At 41.9% G+C, this 12,628-nt stretch overlaps 1 protein-coding gene across 4 annotated transcripts in view; it reads right to left on the reverse strand.

Moving 5' to 3' along the window:
• The window catches only part of ino80 (INO80 complex ATPase subunit), a 38,205-nt gene that overhangs the window by 7,194 nt on the left and 18,383 nt on the right, over positions 1 to 12,628 (reverse strand). For all 4 annotated transcript variants that reach the window (XM_058613167.1, XM_058613166.1, XM_058613164.1 and 1 more), the window contains 3 exons: positions 5,391 to 5,518; positions 660 to 754; positions 248 to 320 (listed from right to left, as the gene is read on the reverse strand). In XM_058613167.1, the coding sequence (XP_058469150.1) occupies positions 248 to 320; positions 660 to 754; positions 5,391 to 5,518 (296 nt within the window). The remainder of the gene's footprint in view (positions 1 to 247; positions 321 to 659; positions 755 to 5,390; positions 5,519 to 12,628) is intronic.

Below are 12,628 nucleotides of genomic sequence, written 5' to 3' on the forward strand. Positions count from 1 at the left end.
ATGTTGTGGGAGGGTGGAGAATGACCAAAGGAAGAAAAAATAAATATTGGAGCAGATCCAATTCAAAGGGTGGATACATTTTTTTTTTTTTTTTTGGCTTTGTTAAACCATCAAGCACGAATTTGATGTTTTCTGGCTCTGCTAGACAAATAAAAGCACTGCATTGCTATACTAAAAAATACGCATGCTGTTTTAAACAGAGATTCTGCATCAGTGGAGTTTTTCCTTGATTGTGTCGATGACTCACAGTGTCAGCGGCAGTCAGGTTAATGCCAAGCCCTCCGGCCCTTGTACTCAGGAGAAACACAAATATGTCCGTCCTGTTGGGGGGGGGGGGACAGCAAGGGTAAGGGTGGAGGAGGAGGGCGGGGGAGGGAAAAGGAGAGACGCACAAAATCGAAGGATATCATTTACACCTGGACTTACAGTACAAATATCCATACATCATGGCATAAAATTAAGTTACAGTGTAAGTTAAGAACCACTCTTGGGCATGACAGCCTGTTAAAACTTGGCATGAAAAATGAAACATGCACTTGATACTAACAGTTGAGTTCAGCACCTACGCCCTCTAGAACAAGAGCCTCAGAGCTGCACACTAATGTGAAACAGAACATGAGGACACACAAACAAACACACACTCGATTGTATCTACCCACCGACTCTGGAAGTCAGCCACCATGTCTCTGCGTTCCGAGATCTTGGAGGATCCATCAAGGCGCATGTAGGTGTGCTTACGATAAACCATGTACTCCTGCAGAGAAAGGAGAAAATGATTAGGACAGCAAATGAGACTGTCATGTGATTTGTTTCTCGCTTCCTCTGGTGCCAAAACTATGCTCAGCACAGTCCCAGCACAGAGGATCTTTAATCTAACAATGGAAAAATGCTTGCAAGAGAAAAATTGTCATATACAATCAGATATACAATCTGCTGATTACCAAATAAATAGCAGATGGTATTTTTCAACGGAACCATTTTTTTCCCTTAAACAAAGACACAGCCAAACCCAAGAATTCAGGACAAAAGCATACAGATTCAAGAATTTGCATGTTCTGATACCCATATTATTTTTATCACAGATTTTGAAACAAATAAACCAAACGAGAGGAGACTGGAAACGCAAACTACTCTACTTAGGGAATAGTCACTTTAGGTTGTCACTAACAACCTTTTTGTCTGTTGTGTTTAAAACATCAAAATTCCACATTTCTTTTGCATACTTTATTTACTGGAGCTGAAACCACAATTCCAGCGAGACATTGAGAAATGCTGAGACTAATATTCTAACCCCCCCCCCCCCAAACATCTTGTAAGCTGATCTGTGCTAATGTGTGTTTATTTGTGTATTTGTGTGTGAATGTTTAACACATGGACTTCTTCAGTGCCGAGGGCAGGGCAACAGCAGTGATGAGGTGACGTGTTGATGTCTGAGCTCCTGAATCTGTGCCTCTCAACCAGTTTACCAATCACATTTGCTGGCACACACCACACCACAACACAACACACATCATTACTGATGATATCAGTGACTTGACACCATGTTTTCACTGACCTCCCCGCATCATGACACCTAGGACCTGCCCTCCTCTGTGTGTGTGTCTGAACAGTCCCATATGCACCGAGTCAACACTACATCAAGGAGACCATTAGCCTCAGTGCTCACAAAACCCTGCAGGATATAACTCTGATGCTGCTCAGCAGTTTGTCACTCATTTTGTAATATGTTCCACTTTAAATGTTGTAAATAAAGACATGTGTTCAGATCACAGGCCATTAAATGTTTATATTTCTTGCATTTTTACATTAAATTAAACTGGGAATTTAATAATCTCTTAAAACAAAACATAGTAGCCAGGTTGCTCTCAACTTGCCAAACAATGAGTCTGTGAAGTTTTTAAAATCTAAAAAAAGACGTGTGTAGTCACAGTGTATATGTATTGTAGATCTTGTCCGGGAACCGTGTGCACAAGTCACAATCTGTTCTCACAAATCAAAGAAAAGACGAAGTGGTGGCTTTAAAACCTAATAATTTGATAACAGTTATTATTGCCTGCTTTCAGTACCATTAATACACACTGTGCCAGCAACACACAGTATTCTACCACAGCCAAACCTCAGGATTAACTCTCAGCAGGTGAGGTGCAGTCTGGGTATAACAGGAACAAGGTTTTGACAGATAACAATGTGTGGCATACAAAAAAGAAATCCCAACAACATGAAGATTAGCTTTTCAGTCACTCACATTTACGAGGATTCTGCAGGATTCTACATCTGAGACTTTAAGAGTTTGGTTTATTTCCACATAGAATGAAATGTTGTCCCTAAATTGAAAAACAAGTTTGCGCTTCAATAATGCTTCTCAGCAGAGTGCTTTACCCAAAGAGTAGCAAGTATGTTACAGTGTAAATTGGGATATGCTGCCATTAATATTTTTTGTTTCAATTTTAAATCCATTTATCACGTATGGAAGTATGAAGGAAAACGAGGAAAAACATCACTTAATACTGTAGTTATGTATTACATTGTGTAGTATATCATATTTGGCATTTTTCAGCAAGAATTAGCAAATAATACATTTAAACAATACTAATGAGATAAATAAATAAATACATGTGTTCAGAACTCAGTCATTTGCCGCTTTTATCAACTCATTATGTCTAATGTATAACGTACTGGACAATGATATTGGATAAAGATGAGCTGGTACTGTATTTACTAAATGTGAACTAACAACATGTGAGAGAAAATATAATTGTATAACTTATAGTCCTTGTTGTAAAGAAACTGAATTGAATGCTTTTTAAGAAGCTGCTGGACCATCCATCCATCCATTAGAGCTTCAATGTCGACAGCCCAAGTGAATAAAACTTAATGACCCACTAACACTTCAATGTGTCTTTTCATTATTTGTCACAGTTAACATGTTTTATATTGTGTTTACAACCACACCATGGGGAGATGAATTAAGTAAAGCAGTTAGTATCATAAAAAAAATCCAAGCCGAGTCCATGCTTTGTGTTATGAATCACTGTATCCATCTCAATTCAACAAAAAAAAGAGATGGATGGAAAAATTCAATCAGAGCTGGAATCGAAGCCGCAGACTTGTAGTGCTGTAAAGTGCCGTCTAAGCAGCCACAAACACAGCACTCAAGTAGAAGGGGGGTAAATTGGTGGTCTTGCTCTACGGTCGGCTGCTGCCAGAGAAAGTCAACAATGTTATTTTTCTTCAAGCCATCCGGATCTTGATGATCCATCACCCGACCATGTGATGTCACCAGAACCTGCAGCCAACCGGCGACGAAAACAGTGACGCTAATGACAGAGATTAACATCAGCTTCTCCTTCGCTTTTTCTCTTAAGTCACAGACTTATGTTCAGGAAATCAACTCCATCTGCAGAATTTTTATCCCCCAGACCAATGAGCAAGATGATATTGATGATTTCATCTGTGGGTGTCTTTAAGCCATAAAAGGAGACAATGTTGTCACAGCCCAATTACTGTATGAGGTCACAATGCAGCACTGTAGTATTGCTCCATAACAACAGGAAAGCATTGTTTGAATGGGACAACAAAAGGTGGTTTGAAGAACGTTAATGCCGTAAAGCTAGCTGGCTTTATCTTAACCATCTCAAGCATTCTCACCATTGCCGTTTTCCTAAACCACCACTGTTTTCCAGACACACAGGAAGACAGTCCTTAACCACCTGGGTTGGGTCCATCTGCCATCAAAAGATTTGGCTGTGGAAACACAGTACAGTGCTGCAGTGTGTGAATGGGGGAGGAATTCCCAATGACATCATGCCAAAGGCTTTTGGCTCCGTAATGATGTTTGCAACAAATATGGAAGCAACAATAGAGTAACGGACTAAGGCTGTCGACACATGATCACTGACATCATTAGTTTGTGCTATTGTTTTCCCATGGAGAAGCAGTGACGCAAATCATACTCAATTTTTCTACCTAAACTTCAGTCCCACTGACCTAAAATTAAAAAAGCTTAAAAGAAACACAGAAGCTTAAGAGCAGAGAAAGTGTCTGAGAACAGTGGATTGTTTTTCTTTTCAACCCGAATTTCTCTTTACCGATCGAAGGAGACTCTATGTAAATGAAAGTTTCTTGAAATTACCCTAAATTTTGTTTATATAATTTTCTTTATTTCTTTCCATCTCTCATCTCCTCATCTACCTTTGTCTTTATTTCCCTCCTCTAAACGCAGGACCTAGCCACACCCATCTCCCCCCTTTTCTCACCCCTTCCAGTCATCCCTCCCATCTGGCTGCTTTCCCTGCAGATAAGAAGCCACTAATTAGCCCTGACCTGTTAATTAGCCGTCTAATGAGCGCACTAACAAGGAACAGGCAGGCTGATTAAAGGAGTTCAATCCATCTCACAAGATGGATATGCAAATTACATCTGTTTTGATTAGGTAAATTTTTTTATTTTGGTGGTTGCTACACATACACACACTGCAATTGATATACTTTTTAATATCTAAGATAACACTGTGTATGTTATATTACATCAATACCACGGCAAAAACCTCAAACATCCGGCGGACAGTAATGCAACAATAGATGTTAATGACAATAGACAGAAAACCTCTGCCAGCATGTTTTGAGTCACTAATTCATTGTTTATGACTGGTGGTTTTGGTCTGTCTATCTTACAAACACACGCAACTTGGGAAATACTACTCTAATTGAAACACTTTCATTTTACTAGGACACTGATAAAACTTGTGAAGTTTAGTAGAGGTAGTAAAAAACATCTTTAACATCTGTACTTCTGTGTGTGCAGTGTACCACCACTACTACGACGACATTAATGAGCACTGCTGCAAAACTTGTGCCACTAATGATTATCATTCATAACCTGCATGAGTGAGCACCAAAAGCTGCAAATTTAGGTACAAATGACAACAAAATGAAAAAGAAATTAAACATAAATATAAAAATAAAAGATAATTATTAGGCTATTTAATTTAAAACTATTACAAAACTGCATGGAGTTTGCATGTTCTCCTCGTGTGGGCATGAGTTTTCTCTGGGTTCTCCCGCTTACTCTCACAGTCCAAAAACATAGAGGTTAATTGGACACTACATTGCACATGGGTGTGAATGCAAGAGTGAATATTTGTTTGTCTCTATGTGTTTGCCCTGCGTTAATCTCATGTCCAGGGTGCACCCTGCCTTTTGCCCTATGTCAGCTGGGATTGGCACCAGCAGCCCCACGACCCTCATGTGGAGGATAAAGTGGTAGCTGATGGATGGATGAATATGGGCCCACGCCATCATGGCATCCTCATCAACACTGGCACAACATAACTACTTCTGAAAAAATTATATGGAAAACACTGGTCTGTGTGTGTGTGTGTGTGTGTGTACCTCCAGCAGGTCTATCATGCGTGTCATTTGGGAGTAGATGAGAACTCGGTGTCCATGTGCTTTTAGCCGGCTCAACAGAATATCCAAAGTGTGGAGTTTGCCACTGTCAGTGATCAGGCTCTCCTTATCTGAAAGAGACAGAAAAAGAAGTGAAAACACCTGGATAGGCACTCACTTTAAGCATTCAAAACACATACAATTTACAAAATGGTTTCTTGATGGTTGTGTCTAAATACGTATGTAACCTTGCACAATACTGATTTTCTCATATAAAAATCAAAGCCTTATGCCATTTTTATTTCTCAACATAATATAATCAAACACATATGCTTACTGGCAGAAAACACAAAAGCAGTGCACTCAATATGGAGGTTATTAACTGTTCCCTAATCAATACATGTTTTCGATGTGGCTGTATTACTTTGGGTAAGGCTTGCCTGAGGATTGATCCTTCTATATATGTCCCTTATTTAGTTTGTTTAAATAAAGCATGTGCCCTTTGGTTGTACTGCTGATGAAAACAGAGAAACAAGGGTGACAACAAGATAGAAAGAAATAGTAAGATAAAGTGATTTACACTGCATTTCACATAATGGCACAGAGGATGAATAAGCAGGCCTGGCAGTTGGTGTTGACATGACGTTACTTACAACACCACATCGGGTGTTCTGCAGCTTTCAAATGATTGACCACAGAAAGTGAATGGGGAGCAATCTGACCCCAGCTCTGCTGTTGAAGTGGTTGCCTATGTGTCGAGCTGATGAGGAATTAACGTCATCTGACACAATGGCTGAATGAGAGAAAGGCCAGGGCAGCCATCGACCCAGTGACAGGCACACTATGGTGTTTGAGCAAAGGGTTGTGACCCAGCGTGGGGAGAACCTAAGGCCAGGTCCAGGGTCAGGTGACAGGGTCTTGGCCAGGGCAACAACAAAGTCCCTATGGGAGAGTCAGGCCTGGCCGCCTCATGCTCCAGTTGGACACTTGTTCCCAAGACCCCTTTTGTACAGTGAAAACATGGGACTTATAAATATTTCCGTCTAATTTCCGTGCTTTGTCAATATAATGTAACCAACCATGTTTAAATCACGTTCCATTAATCCACAACACAAGTTCAGATCATTTATACTTTAGGCAATAATGTGCACTGCATATGACAAAGTTGAGCCACAATGTCTGTAAACAGAGACATAAAACAATGTCTTAAAGACAATCAAATGTTTTCAAGCCTGCATTGTGAGCCAGTAGAGCCCACAAAACTAGAACCTTTTTTAAATTAAAACCAGTAACATTTGATGCTAATGAGTACTTAGACTGAACCCTGACCCATGACCCTTTTGGCACCCCCTCCCCAAAAAGGTCAGGCCCTGCAGAGGTGTTAAAGAGGAACTAATAGAAGAGATGAACAAGGAAAACACTCTAGGGAGGCATAGTAAACCTCACCTACAGGTCACAAAGAAGTGGTGTCAGCCCATTGCACACACGGACTCATGAGCATGAGAAAGTGATGACGGGCCAAGTTTTGACTCAAAATTATATATACACATGTCTTTAATTTGACTTCCTTGGTTTTTCACGAGACAGTTAGTACATTGTGGGTACAGTGTATTTGCTTTTCATTACTGTTCTCATTCTTTGTCATATTCTTAAAATGAAAAAAATTAAACGGACAAATTGGAGTACAACTCTCAAACTGCACAGAAAGAAGGAAAAAACAGAGATATTATGTAGTAGAAGAAAAATACATGCAGGATAAAGGGGAAGAGGAGTAAAGGAGGATATTCATGTACTGGGTACACTGATACCAAGATGCATTGAGCTAAAGATTCAACTTAACTGTAGATGTATTGAAAGGTACACATGTTAGACATTACTGTGGCTTAAAACTAGTGCATACCAAGAGACCAGTGCACCGCAACCCCCGAGATTCAAAAACACTGTATCCCATGATCAAAGGCCTATAATTGTCATTGGCGTCAAGAAAATGGATGGAGCAAAAAGCAAAAAGGAGAAAATATTGATACATACAGAGGATTAGACATATGCAGCAGAGAAAACGGTCCAGACAGAGGGGGACAGACGGTGGGTGAAGGGGGTCTGTGGTGGCTCCGGCTACAGGGGAGGGGTATTAGCGTGGTGGCGGCGGTAATGTTGTGGTTTAGATCAGACAGGGGCCTTCTCACCACAGGTGCCAGTCTAACCAGGGCCACTGCTCAGTCAAGGGCACCAACGAGCACTGTGGGCCACACTGCCAACCACCCAGATGCAAACCACCGCTTGGCAAAGATGGAAGTGCTCATATAAGGCAATGATGTTCAACCCCTGCCACCAATCTGTTTCTGTTTAGCAGATTTTATTTAAGCCTCCAGACTCTAATGTCATGTTTGTCGATGCATTAAAAACCCTTTTGGAGGATTTTTGTGGCTTTACAAGACAAAAATCTTAAAAAAAAAACTTAAATCTGAAAATCCCATTCTATCATCTTTGTGCAGTATGAAGAAACATCAGTCACAGGAAATCACTTCATATACGAGGAACTCTTATATTTGACTACACAGTTGTGGAGTAGCTGAGGACACCATCTGATCACTAACCTATGTGACTCTCAGTGGCATTCACCCAATGGGGAAATGATCTGTGTGAAAAATATGCTAAATAATCAAAGGAAGGCAGGGAAACAGATGTCCTACAGAAATGGCGAGATTGTATGAAAAAAAATCCCACCCCAGCAACTGTGCAAACTCCCCAAAGCCCAAAAATGTGGCTTACATAGAGAGGTGGCCGAGTTCAAACTATTTAGTGCATACAGAATATCCCTATGTCTAAATATTGCTGTAAAGCCAAAGCCATGAAAATGAATAATAGTGATTTAGGGAAGCTTTGGTGGTCTGTCCCATTCCAACATAACACTTATGGCTTACATTATAAGCTACATGTGGCTGCAGTGAAATGCATGACCATTGGTCATAAATGAGGGAAAACTGGATGTAGTAATGGCATATGTAATATTATTACAAATTATGAGGACTCAGAGGGATTAAAAAGGATATGTCTATACATGTAAACCCTGTCATGCGTCAAATGAATTGGGCTTCAAGATTTTGTTTGGATTAGAGACAAAATGTGTTCACATAGTAACACTATTATTATTAAGCTAGAGGGAAAACAAAAAGAACCTCAAATAAACCCGAATGATTTGGGGAAAATATCTTGTTGCCATTTTTGTGACAGATATTGACTGCAATTTTCTCTGCGATATAATCTTTTTAAGTCAATCTTCATTTCAATATTCACCGAAATGTGCCCTTTGCACAGAAGCCACTTTGACAGGTCACAGTAGGAAAATCACAGGTGTAAATAATCAAATTCAGGATGGTTGACTTCCATTTAGCTTCCTCAGTTTCAGGGTGCATGCTGGTTCTGTGTCACACTGTCTTGACTTACATTTACTAACAGAGCCACTGTTAATGTGATCAGTAACACGTGTGCTTTTCCTGCTAAAATATGTCAAAAAGAGCCCATTGTTTCCAGCATATCTGTATTACATTTGCTATGGGAAAAGAACAAGCAAAAGTAAAGTAAATAAATTGCAGCCTTTGTCATTTTGGTACAAGTTTCAAATTGCGATTTCTATTTGAAAATGATTAATTTTTCAGGTTGTGTAAAAACCCAACAGTGGATCATTTGGGATGAAATGTGTCCTAACACGTATGAAGACTTTGGACTAAATGCAATCAAATGGACACAAAACAACTTCGTAATCATAGATGTGACGAGGACAATGATAAGACCACATCCTAAAAAATACAAGCAAATCCCATGTGTTGTCACACCACTCCGTTGTTGCTATGGATACACAAATCAAGCTTCACCACCTGCCCTGCCCCATGTTCACAGCCTCCCCCTGTCCCAATCTAATCCAGTCTAACAGCAGTATTCATGCAGCCAACCCTCCCTGGCTCCCCCTATCCATACCTCCTGCTGGCAGATTAGGGTACACTCTCCTGTTTTTCCCCTCTCCCCCTTTTCACCAAAACCACTGCACCCTCCAGCTCCATCCTTCTCTCTTCTACTACTAAAACCTCTCCCCTCTGCTCCCCCATACACACCCTCTCTCCCCCTCTCTACTGTCTGTCCCCCGACACTGTAATCCAATCCCTGTAGGGCCAGAGCCAGGGGCCTGACACGGTCCTGACCCAATTAGAGGCCTGCTGCCAGCTAATTAACCCCGGCCCAGCCCTGGTGCCTGGCGCCTGATACTCCCAAACCAACTACTGCGCTAATTTCATTAATATGCCACTACAATATTCTGTCCTGTCCTGTTCTCTTCCTTCTCTACTGCTGCCAAAATAAGAGCAGAGCCACCCTCAACAGGGAGGGAAGCAGTGGAGATGCAATCAAAAAGAGAGGAGAAGCAGAAGGGAGATCGCAAAGCTAATAAAAAAGGAGCTGATGAAAGACGATAGATGGATGGATATGTGAGAAAGAGAGACAGATGGGGGGCCACAGAACAGGTCGAACCGACGATCGAACCAAGCGTCAGCTCCTCACTGTATAATGATACATTACACTGTGCAATCAATAAGTCAATGGACAACACTTGTTCAGCACTGCAGATGATGGAAATATTAGCCTGACACTACTTTGCTGCTTCTGCATGTATTGACAAAAATCAGACTTAAACTTAATTTTCTTACAGCATCAGTATAACTAAGAGCCAGATGCCGACAAGGAGGCTTTTTAAGCTGTGAGCAGAGTGACTGACGGAAAAGAGCTTTTTCATTGCTTATTAGGACTGTGATGTTTGACAGGAGCTACAGCAAAAATCTGTCTGCATCTAGAACATGGTATTTCGACTGAGTGAAATGACAAACATGCCATTCAGAAAGCCACAAAAATGAGTCTGCGTGACTATGTGCGACAGAAAGTGAATGATGGGCTGTGTACACATATATATATATATATATATAAATATAAATGGTGCATGTTTGAACACACATCACTGTCTTCCCTCAAACATGCAAGAGCTGCACTCCTCTTGGTTCCCTAAGAGTCTTTAACCAGGGGAAGAGACAGACAGTCTGATACGAGTTTCGCAGGGGAACCTCACCACACCACAGTGCCCCACGGTGAACTCTGTCATTAAGATCGATTACTGCTGGTTAGCCTCTGCCAGCAATGACTCAACACACGCCACAGATGACAGCTAGCTGGCTAAAAGACAGAGTGACTTAGACATTACTTGGCTTCCATGTACAAAGATGTCATCTTAGAAGTATAATGCAGCAAATGTCTCCCCCTTCAGTCTACTTTGGGTCTTTGAGTTTCTTAAATATCAATGAAAGCAGCACCATTTCCCCCCTCTTGATACATTATTGGCCATAAATTAGACCAGGAAACCAAAACATCTGTGTTTCCTTTTATTTACTGGTGCAAGAAAAAAAGCAGCACTCTGCAGACAGTTACCAGTGCCAGCTTAATGAAGACTGAAAGGGGCAGAGTCAGACCGTGATGTGGTGAGGCTGGCTGTCTGAGTTGTTTTGTGCCTGTCTATCAGAGGGCTGGAGAAGTTTCCTGCCATTTTGCTGGAGAGCAGAGTTTCTTTGAAGGGACAGGAAGGCAGGACTGCATTTCCCACAGCCTGGTGTGGGCTGCAGGGCCAGACCTAACACCCCCCCCCTCCCTCTCTCCCCGCACACACAGTCAAACTGATACATAAGCATGCACACAGACACGAATAAGACACACATAAATACCAGGTTCTCCACTATCTCCTTCACACACGTACTCTCTCCACAGTGGTGACTGTCGGTTCCCAGCTCACAATAATGTGTGCTATAGTGAGAAGGCCGTCATTTTGTGGAGCGATTCCTTCTAATTATTGTGCGTGACGAACACTGGCCACACAGACAGAAAGGATGTAATTTCTGTGACATTGGAGTGTTCTGCAAATACTCCAACAGCTTAACGTCCTTTGAACCTGATTTTTAACTTGACCAATAACGTCTCTTAGCGTCAAACTGTTCCCCGTTGTGTGACTCGGTTGTTGCAGCTTTATGTGAAGTTTCGAGAGAACGAACGCAATGACCGCAGAATTTCAGCAATTTAGCAAACAAACAAGACAGGCACGTCTCTGTAATTACAGTCAAAACCTCCTCTCCTGTCGCGTCCCGGTGGCTCAGACTGAGGGACTGCACCGGGCCAATTCTTCGCTGACAGAACCCTGGCGTCTCTAAAACATACAGCAGTATCACATCTTCTATATTAATATAATTAGCAGACATGTCACAGTCTTCCCGTTAGTAGAATTCCACCACCAGAAGAATAACAAAAAGAATCCGGGGCCCCAAGACGTTGCTGCCTCAATTGTTTTTTCCTCCTCTGTGGCCTGATTCCTAATAAGACCTCTGATTAGATTCCTCCATTGATATCAGTGGGCAGCCATACTCACGCCATGGCGCTCAAAACAAACAGTTATTCAGCTCTGCCATTTGTTCTGAAGGTGTGGGGCTGGGAGTGAGGAGGAGAGGGAGGGTGGGAAACTTCAGCGGGGCTACTGTACATATCTGGGCCTTGATGTGGCAACAATGTGTTCGGCGGAGGACGGGTGCCGGTGTGTTGGGTCACTTCCTTCCTACTGAGGCTGAGAAAGAAGTGGGAGACCAGACGGACTGAGAAGCAGATACTGATTTCAGATCAGACCGTGGCCCCGTCCGTTAACGGGAGAGACAGAGGTAAAGCTTGTCCTCCCTCTGTGTGTGTGTGAGAAAAGGTAAGGCTGCCGAGCGTGGGAGAGTGTGCAAGGGGAGAGGTGAGAGACACCTCAGTTCTCATGTGAACATTGCAGAGCTCCATGAATAGACTCAATGGTTCACACACATGTACACTCTCTTTCTCCCTCTAACACACACACACGCGCACACACACGCGCACACACAGGCACGCACACACAGGCGCGCGGACGGACGGACCATCTATTAGTGTTACCTAACCTAAGTATTTGAACAATGACCAGTAGCTAAACTTCCTCGCTTTGTCTCCCTCCGTATAACTTCACAAGAGCTTTCAGACTGTTCTCACACAGACACACAAACATTTGTTTTGTTTCTCACTTTTACATTTTCACAAGCACAAGTTTTGTGCACACACATATACGCAGAGGAAAAAGTAAGCATTCTGAGTGTGTGCCTTTTAAGAATATTATAAATCAGGCTTGAAGGCTAATTGGAGGCTTTTAA

Source organism: Solea solea, chromosome 17, assembly GCF_958295425.1.
Source record: "Solea solea chromosome 17, fSolSol10.1, whole genome shotgun sequence".
Lineage (NCBI taxonomy): Eukaryota > Metazoa > Chordata > Actinopteri > Pleuronectiformes > Soleidae > Solea > Solea solea.